The 17,997-nt window shown below is 37.8% G+C and overlaps 1 protein-coding gene across 3 annotated transcripts; it reads right to left on the reverse strand.

Annotated features, from left to right (window-relative positions):
* Positions 1–1,339: 1,339 nt before the first annotated feature.
* Positions 1,340–16,969, reverse strand: LOC18439854 (uncharacterized). Of its 3 annotated transcripts, none has more exons than XR_016052767.1 (9): positions 16,331–16,969; positions 13,496–13,633; positions 12,029–12,430; positions 10,729–10,828; positions 3,656–3,796; positions 2,564–2,767; positions 2,191–2,292; positions 1,743–1,854; positions 1,340–1,585 (listed from the first exon to the last, which is right to left on the reverse strand). XR_016052767.1 is itself a non-coding variant. In XM_006850010.4 (9 exons), the coding sequence occupies exons 1-9, from the start codon at positions 16,850–16,852 to the stop codon at positions 1,542–1,544; spliced, it is 1,770 nt and encodes a 589-aa protein (XP_006850073.1). In that variant the 5' UTR covers positions 16,853–16,969; the 3' UTR covers positions 1,340–1,541. The 3 variants fall into 3 exon arrangements, 2 of the variants coding, with proteins under 2 accessions (XP_006850073.1, XP_088719056.1); XM_006850010.4 differs by having other exon boundaries at positions 10,724–10,828; XM_088862930.1 differs by lacking the exon at positions 16,331–16,969 and adding an exon at positions 14,827–14,977 and having other exon boundaries at positions 10,724–10,828.
* Positions 16,970–17,997: the final 1,028 nt, after the last annotated feature.

Raw genomic sequence — 17,997 nt, forward strand, 5'->3', positions numbered from 1 at the left:
TTTTAATCGATACGCCGATGTCATATTTTTGCAATTTACTAACCCAAGTGCAGTTTCAAACACACCGAGATAGGGTTATTTGGAGGAAGCTAAATATAGAATGTCAAAATATTTTACTATCATATGTTCAAAACCACCATAAAGATGAAAAGAGCATGGCATTTGACCCATGTGCCAATGCCGGAGTTTTAATCAATATGCCAATGTCATATTTTTGCAATCTATCTTAAGAAGGGTTTGCAACTCTGAATCATTTCACGTTTTGGGTAAAATCAGGTTTTTATGGCTCTTCACATAACAGTTTAGCTACACTTCACCGTGCAGTTCTTTCACGAAAACTCTGGTCTCATATCTCACGTGCTTGCTCCTCAGCACCTAGGCACGTACCGCATAATATGTATAGAGAGAGAGAGGGGGAGGGGGAAATGGGAGAAATGTTCTTCACATTTGTAATTCAAATGTAAAATAGAGCCGTTCTCAATTAGTTGGAAAAAAGTTTCTCAATTAGTTGGAAAAAAGTTGACTACGATGATAATTTGTAATTCAAAAATAAAAGAAGTGTTTTTGAAATTTACTAATCCATCTTAAGAAGTGTTTGCAACTATATGACTCATTTCACGTTTTGGCAAAATCAGGTTTGGCTCTTCACATAACGGTTTAGCTATACTCCATCGTGCAGTCCTTTCAGGAAAACTAGTCTTACACCTCACGTGCTTGTTCCTCGGCACCTAGGCACATACCACGTACCACATAATGTGTAGAGGGAGGCAGGGAGGGAGAGAAAAAAGGGAAAGAGATGGGGATGGGGACGGGGACGGGGACGGGGGCGGGGAGGGGGAGGGGGAGGGGGTGGGAGACATGTTTGTGACATTTGTAATTCAAAATAAAGCCGACTTCAATTAGTTGGAAAAAAGCTTCAATTAGTTGGAAAAAAGTTTTGACAATGTTGATTTGTAATTCAAAAATAAAAGAACTGCATTTACCGGTATTCTAACAGTCGAGCTCCTTTTGATTGTGCATCCAAATGGATTGACATTCCATATTTTAAATTTATAACATACTCCAGTCACCAAGACAGCATCGGGAAGAACAATACTCTAATATGGTTTCACCAGCCTTTGTAGCATTCGTTATAAATATCTGGAGAAAACAATTTTGGAGAAAACAATTTTAACTTTTGACTTGCCCAATGAAAATATGGAGATACATCTAAGCAATCAAAAGCAATTACAGTCATAACTTGATTACAACAGTTCTAAAAAACAGCAACAGTATTCTATGCTTTTCTATTGTATACAGAGAGAGAGAGAGGTCATCCACATTCATAGTGATACTAAGGTTTGAGGCAATTAAATACTTAAATACACATCAAACATGAAATGAATCATTCTCAGACTACACAGTTTTTACACGAAAGCCTGAAAGTAAATCAGCGAGGCATCGAAAAAGAAAAAGGATTAAGAAGAGACGGTAAAACTGGCCATTGTCATTTATATGCTCTCGAAATGGCAGTATATCAGGATACAAAAATTTCCTGCAAATCAGTCTCCCTGAAGGCAATAAAGCTGGCGGATGTTTCCTGATGCTGTAAAATTAAAAAAAGGGCAATATTAATGTAAGTTCTTCAAAGTTGACTACCACCACTTTTAACTTTTCACGTGAAAGATTGGTTTTCAGAAGTGGAAGAAGTCAAGACTATAAGAATCTGAAAAAAACAAAAAAAAATAGAAGAAGAGCACCACCATATAACCATTCCTTGAAGTATACATGAAGTGCGCTATTCAATTCTCGCTTTCTATTCTCCTCGAGCTGGGCCTCAATCAGGGCTTGTTTGATTTCATTCAGCACCATGGACTGTAAAAAGGAAGAACGCATTCAGACAGGGAGAGAGAGAGAAGGAAGAAAACATTCAAGGGGAGGAAAGAGAGAGAGAGAAGAGAGAGCAGCAGCCGCAGCATTTTAAGTGAAAGAGCAGCATGATCAAGCCATAGCCAGCCCACACAATGAGCAGCAGCAGCATTTTAAGTGAAAGAGCAGCATGATAGAGCCATAGCCAGCCCACACAATGAGAAATTGCAAGGTACAACTTAAGTACTAATATGCCTTTCACCCATCAAGAAAAAGGGAAATATTATGGTGAATAGTTAACAAAAGAGGCATTGAAAATGGAGCATGACTAGTCCGACTGACCTTTTTCTTTTGTGATGCCTCATAAGCCACCGGCAAACGGAAAGGGTTGTGTTCAAGACGTTTTTCAGTCTCTGGCATATTGTCTCCAAGCGACCTGGGAATCTGAAAGCCAGTAAAGTATAACCAAGTGGGTAGAAGAAAAGATAAACTAACAAATTGGGCACAAAAAAATACAATTAAATAGGTAGAAAAGCTGCAATCTTGCATGATGAAAACGCTTATTTAATGTATCAAATACACTCGTTAACACTTAGATTAAAAACTGGCGAGCTATTCACAGCAGATATTTATAGAGTGGCATAGGAAGATAAATTCATGCAACCCATCCACTGGGTCCTACTTGGAATGGAGAGAGAGAGAGAGAGAGAGAGACCACAAATGTCATGAAATTATCTGGTTCAAGGCATGAGGCAGACTCGGCCTGAACATCAGACACCCCTGCTGGATGAGAGAGAGAATCATGGGGATCAATCATTCCCAAGGCCAAAGGTTCATCCCATCTGTTGATATTTGGGTCCACACCAATTTGAGTCATGTGCTGGCCCAGCTGTGTATAGTAAGTATTGTATGGTGCCACCTGATGGGAAAATAGAGAAACTACAATAGTACAAAATGTAGGACACCAAACAAATATATCCATAATTTTCCATAAAAAACAAAATTTAATTACTATCCATAACAAGATAGATCAACAAAAAATTAGTCGCATCCATTTATGTTTCAGTAGGTTACAGGTATAAAATGCCGTATTCCTTTTTCATTTATATATATATATATATATATATATATATGAGTAATGATCCTATAGGTCCCTCCCCCACCCATGTGTGTAAGACCTCAAAAGATCACCATTAAAGTTGGCACAGATCTCTAGAAAAATTATCACATGGGTGTGGGACTCGACTTTTCTAGAGATTCATACCAACTTTAATGGTGATCTTTTGAGGATCCTACACACATGGGTGGGCAAGGGTCCCATAGGATCATTTCTCATATATATATATATATATATATATGGACATCCTGCAGGTTGAATAGGACATATTATGGAATCCTAAAGACTCCAAATAAAAGGTTAATTCCCCATGTGGCCAGAAACTTGAATCCCCAAAACCTTGAAAAAGGAGGTACCCGAGAAACAATTATTCATTGTAAGCTTTCGAAATATAGATTACAGACAATGTTTTAATCAGAGAAGGTCCAAGATTATGAAGCAGAGCGCTAACCCACTATTTTTTTGTTCATTAAGATTTCTGCATTACAACAGAAGAACCTAGTCATAGTTACATAAAAACTAGAAATATCTTGTAGTTTCCACAAATAATATTTGTCAATTATTCGTCAACCTTCACTCAAGAAAAAAATTAATATTGTCAGTAATTTTTTTCTCATTTGTTAGACAATCAAACAAGAAATGGAAATGGATAAACCAGATTGAGAAAATGGGATTAAAGTTGTTTTTCACCTGCAGTTTGTGGTTGTCCCCGAGAATGAGTGGTCGTTGATTGACACCCAAGAAGAATGTACATTCACGGCAATTGGCAATATAGATACGCTTTGCAGCTGTAATAACATGAACCCTTTCACAGTGTTCCACCCTCAAAGCCTGCAAGAAGGATTAATCTTATATGTGAAATTTTACATATTCAGATATATAATTCCTAAAGTAAAAGGCTCTCCATATACTAAGAATCTAGATTCTCAATCTCTTAAAAAAAGAAATGAAAGCAAATTATATTGCAAAGGACCATGGAAACACAGACATCCATAATTTTTAGTGGACGATGATGACTCAATGGACTTGGCTTGAGACTAACTAGGGTTCTGAACCCTAGTCAGGTAACTTGACTCAAAATGCATGCGGCAGAGTCTTGGCAGAGTTAAAACCTTTGGAACTCACAAGACTAGGCCAGTTCCCAAGGTTTTTGCTCCTGATTAAGGACTCAGCAGGCTGTTGAGACCGAGTAACTTGGGCACGGCACATCCAATCAAACTCATTGAGTTTTAATCATTGATGGACAGTAATGCAGAGATGAGATTGCACAATAGGGTCATTCATAGTTCTTGCAAAATCCAAGTTCTGCTTGTCATCATCAATCATTTTTCAATGAATAGTGATGACCACATGGACTCTGGTTTCTCCAGAATCCATTAAAATGTAGTAGAGTTTTCCAAACAGAACTTGAAGTGGGAGGAAATTGCGCAAAGGCATGGGTAGTTGTTATAAATATCAAAGATCGTACAGTAGTTGGAAACTTTTAGAAGAAATTATTCCCCTCCTTTACTTGTACTCCAAAATTGTATATAAACCACACCCTACCATAGGAGCTAGGTTGCTATTATCACATATGCCAAACAAAAACTGATGAGTGATTAAGTATGGTTTGACTAAATCCCACTAGCAAATATAAAGAGTAGCTTCAAGATTTCAAGCTTTTAACATTTTTTCTTCATTTTTTTTGATAATTTGCAAACATTTTGACATTGTCAGTAACATAAGTTATGCTCAATAATAACTAATTTATATAGTTAAAACGAAACAAAAAAGAATGAAGAAGTATTTATATTCAACGATTCTTTTATCAATTGAAATCCATTTATTCAGTTATTTTCACTGAAGTTATCTACTACAAAAAGTGTAACTTAATCAATCACCAGTTTCAAAATGTTGTCAAATGATGGCAGCTTTAAAATACTGCAACTACATCCAAATTCCAGCCCTCCCTCCCTCATATGTATGTGTGTGGGTAGAGCACTAAGAAGGTGGCCCCTACTGTTAATGTTTAGGCCACCAGCAGTGATCCTACATATTTTGTGCTGATCCAGGTCTCAGAGGATCATTCCTCTAATAAATAGTAACTATTCATACACAAACAATTTCATTATGGAAGATACAGTTACTGGATAATAAAGCATCTGGATTCCATTGATTTTTCAAGTTCTCTGATTAGCAAATGTCCAATTTGCATCAAATCCATTGACATATATGAAGGTCAGAGTCTGATTGATCCATTAAATGGCTGTTGCATAAGTGGACCCACAACTTTGGGCTACAGACGCCCTCACACTACAACATGGATGCACAAAAGGAGTTTGTGAGTCCTTGGGGACCACTTGTTGAACACTTTGGGAGCAATATCCCTTGAACCATGAAATAAACAATAAAGGCTTATGTGTGTGTGTGCGCGCGCGAAGAAGTGGGAATTACAAACAACCACAAAAGTAAAGAAACAAGCACCGAACACACAAATTTAATATGTATCAAGCTTATGGGCTACATCCACAGAGAGACAATTAAATCCACTATGTAAATGAAGGTTACAAGGCTTGATGGAAACACATATCTAACCTCCCAAACACCCCCTTTCTTCTCCTTATTTCTCTCTAAACCGAGGATATAAGACTGATAAGACATATGGCTGATTTGAGGATTTCTCTCCCACAAACCTTCCCGTCCTTTCTCTCCAAGAAGTTATTTTTCTCTCTTAGGACTCACTCAAGAGGATTTTACTCTCTCTTGGTTTCCCTCTTTCTCACTCTCTCCCTCGAGGCTCCCTACACTCTTGGTTTTTCAATTGGTTTCCAGATGACCTGCCCATCAAGTCATTTCACAGTAGGGTTACTAACCCTTAGGTGTGAAATTCCTTTTAATGCTTCCATCGAGTAAACAATGCCAATGGGCTGGCATTCTTTTACTCAATACACTAGGGTCCCATCTCATGTAGGGTCCTTCTCCCCATGAGATGGGATACCCTTACAATTTCCCCCTCTAGTTTCATGAGGAGGGTAATACTATGCAGATAAACTTGGTGCTCATATAGCAACCAATCCAGCCTGCTTATCCTTGGATAGGGTCTTTGACATCACATCCGATGCATCCTTGTTGGAATGGATCTTGTCAAGTAACAACATTTTTTCTAGGACCTCCCCAAATGTACATCAACATGCTTTGTCCTTTAATGGAAGTTTGTGTTCTTGTTCAAGTGGATTGCACTTTGATTGTCACATTGGACAACATATTTTATCCTGTTTCAAGTGTAACTTTGGCAGAAACCGTTTCATCCACAGGATCTCCTGGCAGGCGTCTGTGACCACGATGCATTCGGGCTTTGTAGTTGACAGAATCACATATTTCTGCAACCTCAACTATCATGATATGGCTCCCCTTGCAACAATGAACGGGTATCCAAGGTTGACTTTCCAGAATCAATATCTCGGGGAAGCACAGGTTTACCCCCTCCAAAAGCTCAAACATGCTTTTGATGACTCATTGAGATACCTTAAATATCCACTTGACTGCTTCCCAATACTCCTTGTAAGGATTGGCAATGTATTTGTTCACTACAACAACTGCGTGGACAATACCTGGCCTCACGCACACTATGATACACACTAAACTTACTACAAGTAATAGATAGGGAACTTCCTCCATATATTCTTTTTCCTTCTCATTGAACGATTTTGCTTGGCACTTGACTAGAAGCGTCCAGCAAGTGGAGAACAAATAGGTTTTCCCTTATTTAAATTCAACCTGTCAATTTTGTCAATATCTTAGCCACCAATTAGCATGTCAGCAACATAGACTAAAAGGATGATAAAACCACTGTTGATATATTTCCTGATGAACACACAATGACCTAAGGCTGTTCTCTTTATCCATGATCCTATATAAAGTAATCAAACTGCCTTAACCATTGCGTGGGGCCTGTTTCAACCCATATAGGCTCTTAGTTTATGAACCATGTGCTCTTTGCTGTACCTTGAATCCTTCTAGCGGCTCCATATACATCTCCCAAAAACGTTGTTTTGACATCTACTTAATTTCTAGATTCATACTTTCTCTCCTGTGGCATTTGGGCCCTTACTATGATTCTAGATCGAGCCTTGTTCCACAGCCAGGCCCAATACCACGGACATCGATGACATTTTGACCATGGAAGGGAAGATCTCATCAAAATTAAATACCATTTTTTTGCTCGAAACCAACCATGCCATATATCTTGGTTGCAAGCTTTTCTCTTCCGTAGTCAACTCGAATGCCCACTTGTTCTTAAGTGCCTTCTTGCCTCTTGGAAGCTTTACTAGGTCATATGTGTGGTTCTTATGCAAGGAATCCATCTCCTCTTACATAGCTTTTGTCCACTATGTTTATTGGTCTGAGTTTCTTGGTAGCTTTCTCGTGCACCTCCATCAATAATCAAGGTATTCTTTAATGTTGCGTACTTGGTTGAGGGCTATGTTGCTTAGAGGATTCTCAATTCAACAATGTGGAACTTCTTGAACATGTTGCTCCCTTGTTCCACATCACCCAACACAGGGAAATCAGTATCATGAGATTCACCCCCTTCATCTTCTTGCACTTTTGCCCTGTCATCATCATGTACAGGATAGGAGGAATTGTATATTGAAGTTCATAATTGAAGTACTCTGCCTTTTATGGCTTCTTCAATTCTTCAATGATATCATGTGACATGCGATGAGGAAACTTTCACGTTGATATGGCATAGTGGGTGCCAACATTAGCTCTACATGCTCATGACTCTCTGCATAATGGGGTGGTTCATTCTTTCTATTACAATACTGTGCTGGGGGGTGTCAGTCCCATCTTCTCGAGCCTTTTGTCATGTTTGGTACAATAGTATCTTAAAGTATTTGATATGTACTATCCTCCATTGTCTGACCATAAAAGCTTGATTGTCTCTTTTTCCACTTTCGTGTGGAAATTATAAAAGATCTTACCCACTTGACATTTCGATTTCATAAGATACACCTACACTTTTCTGGAAGTATCATCTATGAAGGTGGCAGATTAATAGCACTACCATGAGACTTCACATCTATGGGACCACATACATCCTGAATACACTAAATCTAAGACCTTGTATCAAAATTTAGAGTCCTTAATAGCAAATGAAACTCTATGTTTGCCAAATAAACAATGGTCACACGGGGTCAAAGATTATTCTTGATACCTGGGAAGAGTTTGCTTCTTTGCTAAGATATGCATTCCTTTTCTCACCCATGTGCTGAAGTCGTTTGTGCCACATGCCTGATGATCATTCATCAATGGCTGCATTAACCTTCTGTTAGAGACATGTACCTATGTTTTATAAAGAGAACATCACTTATTGCCTTTATCCACTATAAGAGATCCATTTGTTAACGTCTTTTACCAAACACCAAGTGGTACCTTTCATCATATAAGCATCATCTAGGTTTAGACCAAGATCTACTACGTGTATCACATCATTGGAGCTAGCTTCATCCTGATGTCAATCTTGATGCGCACATGCCCTCTTTCGACAACCTTGGATGAATCATCATTACCCATCTTCACAAAGCCAAAGTCTCATGCCCTGTAAGAAGAAAAATAATGTTTATGTAGGGTAATATGAAAGATACCCAGTCAGAGTGCACGAAGCCGATACAATACTGATGTAATCGTCACCATAGTTTCGGAACACACCCAGTTCAACTGTAGATGTTTTTTTGTCGTTGTTCTTGGCACTGTCCTCTTGTTCTCTTTTGAATTTTCGACACACTTTCTTCATGTGCTCATTCTTGCCACCATGATAACAAGTGATCCCCATTCTAGACTTCAATCTACCTTTCACCTTGGATCGGTTATTTTGGTCTTGACCCCTAGACTTTCCTCGATTTGTGACCAGCTTGCAAGGACGATGTTGATGGTTTTTTTTCTTCTCTCTTCTTGTAAGAGGCTAATTGTGCCCTTGCTCAGCAGTGAGCTAAGCAATAGCAATGCTTGCAGCTCGTTTCCAGTACCATCTTCATCATTGCAAGCTGATTAACTATACTCTGCATCTCATTTAGATGCTCTCAACAGAACCTTCATCTCTGAATTCACGTTTACCAACTCTTGGGTCAGAAACGCTGCATTTCAGGCAGCTTCTCTCCTGTACAAGTTTTGTAGCTTCTTCCATACTGCCTTGAAGGATGTCTCACACAACACATGGTGGAAAACAACAACATACAACCATTGTTGAATAGTCCAAGTGTTTTCTGTCAGCTTCTTCCACTCTTTATTTGACATATCTGCAAACTTGTGTTCTACCTCCTCAATGAGTGTATACAAGTCCAAGTAGTAAAGAAGATCTTCCATCTTTGACTTCCACTTTCTAGATTATCCAGTTGTTCTTGTTGAGAGAACTCATTTTACTCCTGGTACTGCAATCCATCTTTGAATGCACACAGGACCCAAAACTAGCAGTCAAAATGGTCCAATACACAACTCACTGGCAGTCCAAATCCACAAACGCTTCACACTCACCAATGGTTCAAACTTAACCTTACAGACAATTCACACTGACTAAGCAAAGGTATGTCCAAAATAAGTCCTCTACAAGTAATGGCAGTCTAGAAAAATGATCTACAGTTTGGAGGACCCGCACAATCTTTGAGTTTACCAGTGATAAAAAATGATCAGCAGTGTTCCAATGACCACTGATGTGACAATGCAAGAGAAGCTGGCTTTGATAACATTTGGTTGGGCTATACATGCCCTCTTACTACAATGGGGATACACACATGGAATTTGTGTGGCCTTTAGGACCAAGTGTCAAACACTTCGTGAGCACTCGTGCCATGGGCCTAAGATATCACCAACAAGGGTGTAGGTGTCTGTGGGGATGGGAACTATAAACAACCACAGAAGGAAACAAACAAGCACCAAACCCACAAATCTAATGTGGTTCACCCTTATGGGCTACATATATGGCGAGGAGACATCTAAATCCACTCTGCAGATGAAAGTTACAAGATTTGATGGACACAAATACCGAACCTCTCAAAACACACTCTTTCTTTTCTTTTTTCACTCTAGACTAAGGATCTAAGACCAACAAGAGATATAACTGATTAGGAGCTTTCTCACACAAAACCTGCTATGCATTCTCTCCAAGAGGCGATTTCTCTCTCTTAGTTTTCTTTTTTTTAGAGCGTTTCACTCTCTCTCTCTCTCTCTCTCTCTCTCTCTCTCTCAAGAGGCTCTCTACTCTCTTGGTTTCTCAATTGGAATTACTAATCACTTGCTTATCCAGTCATTGTATATTACGGTCACAGATCCTAAGGTGTGTAATTCCCTTTAATGCTGATATCTCGAAAAAAAAAAAGAAAAAAAAGAGAACATTAATGCCCCCATCCATTAGAAAATGCCAATGAGGTCCCATTCTTTTATTAAATGATGCTGGGTTTCCTCTCCACATGAGACAGGATACCCAACAAACTTATCTTCCATCCAAAAAACCAAAAGCAAAAGCAAATGGTCCATCCAAAATTCTCAATTGCAAATGTGGTTATCAGAAATCTAAACCATTCATTCTGACGACTAACAAACAAGGGGACCGGTTTTTCAGTCAATATCAAACATCCAAAATAATGGGAATGACCCAAGCCACAAATAAGATAAATAAATAAATGCAATTACACATAAGATACAAAAAGGCATTGCACAAAGACCAGAAACAGGTAAAGTCGCTTAAGAAGTTGATCTACAATCTTAAAAGTTTATGCATACCTTACCAATGGCTCCAAGAATAATAGTTGCATCAGAACACCCATAAACAACTGCATATCTTAAAGGTGCAAGTATGTAAATCACAGATTCATGACAATTCCAAACCTGCAGATGAATCCAGTTTATGTTAACTCAAGACACCAGCAGTCAATAAGGTTGAAATGAAAATCAAAATTGTTTAGCAAGTTGGAGCACAAAATTTGAAAATCGAGGAGGTATATGAACAGTTAATGAAAGCACATCATAACAATTTCCAAATGACCACATATTTCACCTCTTGCAAAGGGTATATTTCACTTTCTCCTTAGGCATATTTTATTGTTTTTTTCGAAAATGATAACTGTTTAGCCATATTGCAGAAAGTTAATCACCACTTTGTTAAAGTTTTCAGGAATGTTATTCCTCAATTTGAATTGCATACAATATAAAAATAAGTTAAAAGTTTATGGAATATGAAAGGAATCTCTAAAAATATTTTAAGCCTATCTACAGAATGTGTAGCCTAAACAAATTGGAAGAGAAAGTGCAGGTCAAGCAAGAATGAGAATATTTCTCTGTTAACCAAGATGGGTCAGGTGCTTGCACAGGCTTATGCATGTGGGGTAAGAATTCACAAAGGACATTAAAAATTACTACAACAAAAAGAAAGAGAGAAAAAAAAAAGTGAAATTTATGATGGTAAGATCCTAAAGCTCCAGATCTCCTCAAGAACTTCCACCAAACAAAGGGACTCCCAATAACATTCATTTCAGGCGCACTGTTTCCCCAATGAGAGCTCATACTGAAACGTGGACTTACATAACCTAGTACTATTACCTTGCTACAGGTCATTTGTTCAACTCATAAAACCTCCAAGTAAGGATTACCATAAAAGGCAATAGCGAAATCAAGAACTAACTCATATGGATGAGCGAAGTGCAACTCTGGTTTCCTCAAATCCAATTTTCCATGAGCATGCACCTTTAATATAAACTGTCATGTTGTTCATGTGCTATTACATCCTTCAGATTCTGCTTTCATTGTCATTTCCGTTTTGTCATTGTTGTAGTCTTATAAATTTTGATCTGTGAAGATAGTTGGGTCATTTCCTTTTAAGTCATTGATCTGTAGTTTGTACTTGTATCCCTGAAGTAGCAACTTACATACAAAATATACAAATAACCGCAAAAATTAAATAATAAAAGAGTACCAGCATGAACATACGTCATATCTTGCATTCCAACGAGTAAACCCTACATTTTTTTTTTTTAAAGGCTAATAAACCTGACATTCACCAAGCCAAAAGCTCCATATGTCAAACCTTACCTTCACTGAGCAACCTCGGATGTCGGCCGCTTGTTTTATGACTGAAGCCTTGGAGATACCCTCTACAAAAGTCTGATCCCTAGAATATGCAGCATTGCCACAAGGGGTAGTTCCACTCTTAGAGATACCTGTGCAAGCATCAGCCATGGTAACATCTGGATCTGACGCACTCGGTGGACCATTTTCTTTGGCCGAAACTTTCTCAGGAGAAAATTCAGATGCTGGAGATAGACTTTGCAGAAGCCAGTCATGTATCAGTGAAGCAAGAACTGGTACTGCAGGCATGTCTGGGTCAGAATTTGCAAAAAATGGAACTGCCTGACTTAATGGCATCGTTGCTGATCCAATTTCACCATAGTGAAAGAGAAAGCCAAGGTGCTCAAACCTATCCACGCTCAAAACCTGTAATAAACCACCATGTAATGGTGTCATAAATGCAAATATCCAGAAAATAATCAAGTAAGCATGCTGCTTAATATCTGAAATAAATATTCCTAGGACTTGTAGTCCAAGCGTTCACGTTTCAAAAGTCAGGCAGAATCAAGCGACTACATGGTGTCAAATCAACTGAGGTGCCCACATCAAATGAATCGAAAAACTCATTTCTGGGGTCCTCTGGGAAAAGACTCAGGAGAGTCATAATCTGAATGGAACAAGCTACATGTGCTTTCCCAGTAATATACCTTTTCCAGGGTTGACCCAAAACTTCATTCTTCCATCCCCAAAATATTAGATGTCTACACCTATCACAAATTTAAGTGCATGCCTGTGTTTGTGTGTGCAGGGGGTGTGGAGAGAGAGGGAGTGTGTATTTGTACAAAGGGAAGCTCTTGTTCATTGGGGCAAGTCTTTATAAGAGACATATTAAGAAACCAATTCACTGGAAATCTCAAGTCAGATTACACCAAAGCCCTTGCATCAGAAAAAAGGTACGCACGAAGGTAAGCTACTAAAATGGCAGTCTCCTTTCTTGAAGAGTAGTATCAACCATAGCTCCAACTACATAGGGTTATTCTCTTTATTGTAATATCATGCTCAGCCATGTATTGTGCCAATTCTACCACCTTTATTTAGTTGTTAATCATAAAAAAAAATAGTGGACTGATGAAATAAGGAATCAAACTAATCTTTTCAAGGCCATAATGCTAAAAAAATACTAGCTCAAAATTTTCAAAAGACAGCTCTACAAAACCAGATTATTTGCCTACTAACTACTAAGAAATAGACTTGGAAATCAAATTGTTGTCTCCTAATAAAGAAATATATCAAAAAATCTACGCTTATTTGTTATAATAAAATAGATGGTTAAATGCCAACAACATTCAAATGTTTGAAGACACATTTCATTCCCTGCAATTTTTCATTTGTACCTTTAAATAAACAAATAATTTCTATAGATACTTGAACACATAACTTATCTGAACCAAAAGAGGAAAGAACTAATGAAATAACAATATATTCACCCACCATCGCTTCGTCATCCTCTGCTTCAGCAGGTTGAGCCAAAAGTGCAAGCATATTAGGCAGATGTTTCTGCAAATAGGATAACTGGTGAGCCTCCTCATCTGCTTGTGAAGGCATAAATCGACGATTGGTGCGCACAAACTACAAACCATGCCAGATGAAACCTGAATTAGTCCCTGCTCAGGCGAAATCCTATTTACCCCAGAAATTCAAATCTGCATTTTTCTAGTCCTTAGATCTTTACAGATTAATAACCATTTTTTATTGGTATTTTATAGCCATATTTAATCATCAATATCAAAGTAACCATAGAAAATTGTACTGTGAGAAGAAAAAAATACTTCTAAAAATTTAACCTACATTTTAAAGCTCTCCATCTTAAAATTCAATAACTTGTGCTGCTAACTTCCATCATGAAACTTGAGAAAATGTTAAAGGACTTCAAATAATATACATATAGATGACAAATTTGAACGAAACCACAGTTTACCCCAAAACTGAATCTTACATATCTATAAACAAACACATTCAGGTAAGCTCCTCTTTCTAGCAAAATACATATTCCTATTCTTCAATACCTGGTGAGCTCACAACATACATTTGTTGAGTATCCCTTGAAATCAACAGTTTTGACTATTTGTAGAAATCCCCAACCCCGTTATACTGACACAACGACAAAATGTTCAATTTTCTAACATAACCAACCGTGATCCATCAAGTCTCATGCTGGAAGTTTGTTATACTAGTTCCAATGCACAGCATTTATGTTCAGACGTGTATCTTCATTGTGATATTTTATTACTTCTTCCTTAATCATGAGATTATGCAGTGCAGCCTAGCTTTACCAATTGTGTCTTATGGATATTATGACTCTTTGGAAGTCTCTTTTCTGTAATTACCTGTGTGTCTGGTAGTTATGGACAAATCACGTGCAGTAAAAAAAAAAGGTTAATAATAAAGGATGGATATTGTGACTCACGAAACAGTAAAGTAAAACAAACAAGAGCCGATAATTGAGTCTCACTCATAGAACAAGCGACAATAAACAAAAGCATAGTCACTGACTTACAAGGTAGAAAGACACATGTCAACCGCCAAAGCACCATTTGAGGATTTATTTATTTAAAATCAGAGAAAATCTCATTTTATCCCAAAATATGAAACAATAGTTACCCCTACACTCAGTCCTCATGGGTTAAACTCATCTTTAGTAGTATGTACTAGAAACCCGTTTCAACTTGACATTATTTATGTGAATCACATGGATTTTCCTGCACTCACACTAAGATACATGTGCATAATTTCACAACTGCGATGTACCAACTAAAACATACCTGACACATTTTTCACCAAACTTATTCGTACTAGTACAGTACCCCAAATGTTGGCAGCTATGACTATATTCAAAGCTCGATACCTCAGTACACTGACAAGTTTCAACAAGGCAAAGATTCTATAACAGGAACAAAAATTTCAGCCTGAATCCTGGATGAATCAAGATTCTCTTTCAGTCAATATTCATCATATCAAGATTCCAAATAATATAAATCAGAAAAAGTAAAGAAAAGAGACAAGAAAATAAAAAGAAGAAGAAAGCAACGTATCGTGTCAAACTGAATCCAAGGCTAAATTGTTACATATCCATTAACATCAATGCCATCTCTATGACACCTTTTTATACCCTAAAAGTTCAACCTATTGAAGTGAACATATTAGCTGGTTAATGGACCACCGAACCAACCTTCTAACCTATAAGTCATATCCAATCACAACTAGTCCCAACAGCCAAAGCCAAATACAATTCATCCCAAATCTTAGTGCCAACCATAACTCAACAATATCAAGTTCAACAAATTCCCAATCAAAACATCAAATAAAATGCATTACTCAGAAAATAAATATAAAAGAAACATCAGATATCCGGACACAACTTTCAGAATTTTGAAATAGCACTGGAATTCCAGCAACCCCAAGTAGAAAATGTCCATGGTGACAAAATTTAATTTGGAGAAACATGAAAAGGTTTCAATTATTTTCTCCTTTTGTAGATCAAGGAAAGGGTTCAAGTCCCTAATGCTACAAATATCAAAAAACCATTCCTGTTCAATTTTTTATTTTTTTTTAATAATTTACAACATTAGAACAAGAAATTGCTCAACATAGAACAATGGTGACAAAGGAGAAAGTGAAGGAAAATAACATAAAAAAAGCTAGAAGAACAATAGGAGCCCCATTGACACAATTGCACTTTCAGTCACTCGCAGTAGCAAGTTGCTTAATATTCAAAGAGGATAGTAAGATTTATCAGAGAATAAATCAAGCAATAACTGATGGGGCAATGCACACGGTGACAGAGCTAATCAAAAGTTTCACAAAGTTTTTAGTTCTAAGGATCACAACTCCCATAAATAGGTAATATTAAACACGAGGTTTATTGTCGATAATTCCTATATAAAATGCCTAATGGAAACATAAAACTCATACCCAAGCTGGGTCCTGCAAGATTTATCAGTGAGAAATAGAAAGCAACAGAATTATCTACCTAACTATTGATTCAATTCAGATGATTAATCGCATAGAAATGCAAGATGGGTCGAATAAAATTTATTGTAGAACATAATGAGATAGAGAAAGAGAGATTGGTCCAAAGATCTATAAGTGAGAAAAAGGAACACCAGAAAGATCTTTTCATAGATGAACTCCATTTCAATTAATTTCCCCCGTTACAGCACTGTAAATTCAATATGGGCCTCATAGTATTACAAAAGCACATGAGAAGCACGGAGAGGAACTACCCAAAGTAAACACACACGGATAGAGATGGATCAATAGGCGCACCTGAAGGGGTGAAAGCGCACAGAGATAGCCATCAAAAACCGAAGTCGAAGGCCACACATCGGCTATAGATGCAGAGTCCTTATGGGGTCGAGGTAAAAGCTTCTTATACGACTGAATATAGAGAAACAATATCAAATCACACACATTTGCACCAATCTTATCGATCTCATCAGGCTTCGCATAAACCAGAGGATCTGATAAACCCACATCTCCATAATCAGGCAGAACAGTGGCCAAAGTATCGAGAACGAGGTGAGCATTTTCAATGGAGATCTCAAGGGCCTGAGAAATACCAGACGCGTCGATTCTCAAAGAAGAAGAGGAGAGAGAGAACGAGTCTTTGTTGAAAGAAAGTTGGAAGAATTTATCTCTGAGAGGTGCTAAGGTGGAGGTGCCATCAGTGAAGATGAGCTTCGAGATGGGGAGGAGACCGTACTCAAAGGGCTCTCTCCTGATGTGGAGAGAGAAAGTGGGTGGTGCAGTGGGTGGGGAGGAGGTGGAGGGCTCGACGCATTCGTCCATTGAAGAGGGCGAGAGAGAGCCAGACCATTACAAGATGGGTCTGGGATGGGTCGAGGGAGACGGTGGATCTTTATGAGTGAGAGAGAGGAAGATAACAGAATCGACACGATGAGAGAGAGAGAGAGAGAGAAAGGAACATGTGATTTGTTAGGACTTAAGAGAGAGAAGGGAACATGTGACTTGTGAAGAGTAAGGAGGCCCCCCGTTGGAAATTTGATCGCTCTTTCTCTCTCTACCAAACCAAAGTTGGATTTTTATCTTAAATCAAATGAAACAAACCAAAGTTGGATCTTTATGTTCCACTATCTTCATCCTTCTCCATCTTAATGTTCCACCAAGGTTGTAAAAAAGGGATCTGGTTCGGATCGTTCATTTGGATTTTCAATTTGGTTAGGTAGTCGACGATCTAGACTGCTGATCTGTATCAACAAACTCATCTTTAAAAATAAAAAACAAGGTTTTTCTTATAAGTTTTCTCATGTTCGAGAACCGGTTGTTTCGTAACATTGAGGTTCCCAATATTTAGAGGAACCGGTTCAAGCATGATGATTCTCGGTTCAAATCTAAAATTGACATTTATTTTTGTTGAGAAAATATTGTTGTTTTGATAATATATCAGAATTTCCATGTTTGGGTGATTCCTATTTTGACTTGATTGTTTACTTCGACTCAATTTAGAGAGAGATTTTTTAGGAATTGGATGGGTCATCATCATCGTACCTTTTTTCCAATTATTTGGGATCGGTTATACGAATCCTGGTCTGTCATTCTGTCATATTAAATATCATATCTCCAATCAGGTCGTAAATCCTCATATCTTTTCTCACTACTTTCAACCATGATCTTTTGTGCCTACATCTTGTTTTGTTTTAGCCTTCTACTTGAACTACCTCACACATATTCATAGGTGTTATACTGGGCATACACCACACATGGTCAGCTCACATAAGTTTACCCTCTCTCATTTTATTGCCTATTGGTGTCACACTTAAATTTTTTAAAATATATTCATTTTGAATTCTATCCATTCCTGTCTTGTTACTCATCGATTTCGATATCCTCATTTCCAATAAATTTAGTATAAAATGGAGGAAAAAGAAGTGGGCGAAAGAATTCAAAACTCAAAACTCCTATGTGTGAATTTT

This window comes from Amborella trichopoda, chromosome 3 (assembly GCF_054954075.1).
Source record: "Amborella trichopoda isolate Santa Cruz 75 chromosome 3, AtrichopodaSantaCruz75HAP2 v2.0, whole genome shotgun sequence".
NCBI classification, from domain to species: domain Eukaryota; kingdom Viridiplantae; phylum Streptophyta; class Magnoliopsida; order Amborellales; family Amborellaceae; genus Amborella; species Amborella trichopoda.

What these genes read in the sequence shown, in the direction of transcription:
- LOC18439854 (XM_006850010.4), bottom strand. Translation starts at nt 16,852, where the DNA reads ATGGACGAATGCGTCGAGCCCTCCACCTCCTCCCCACCCACTGCACCA. An exon ending in GTGCGCTTTCACCCCTTCAG is followed by an intron (nt 13,634 to 16,330) that starts GTGCGCCTATTG and finishes CATGGTTTGTAG; the next exon opens with TTTGTGCGCACCAATCGTCG. An exon ending in CAGAGGATGACGAAGCGATG is followed by an intron (nt 12,431 to 13,495) that starts GTGGGTGAATAT and finishes GGTTTATTACAG; the next exon opens with GTTTTGAGCGTGGATAGGTT.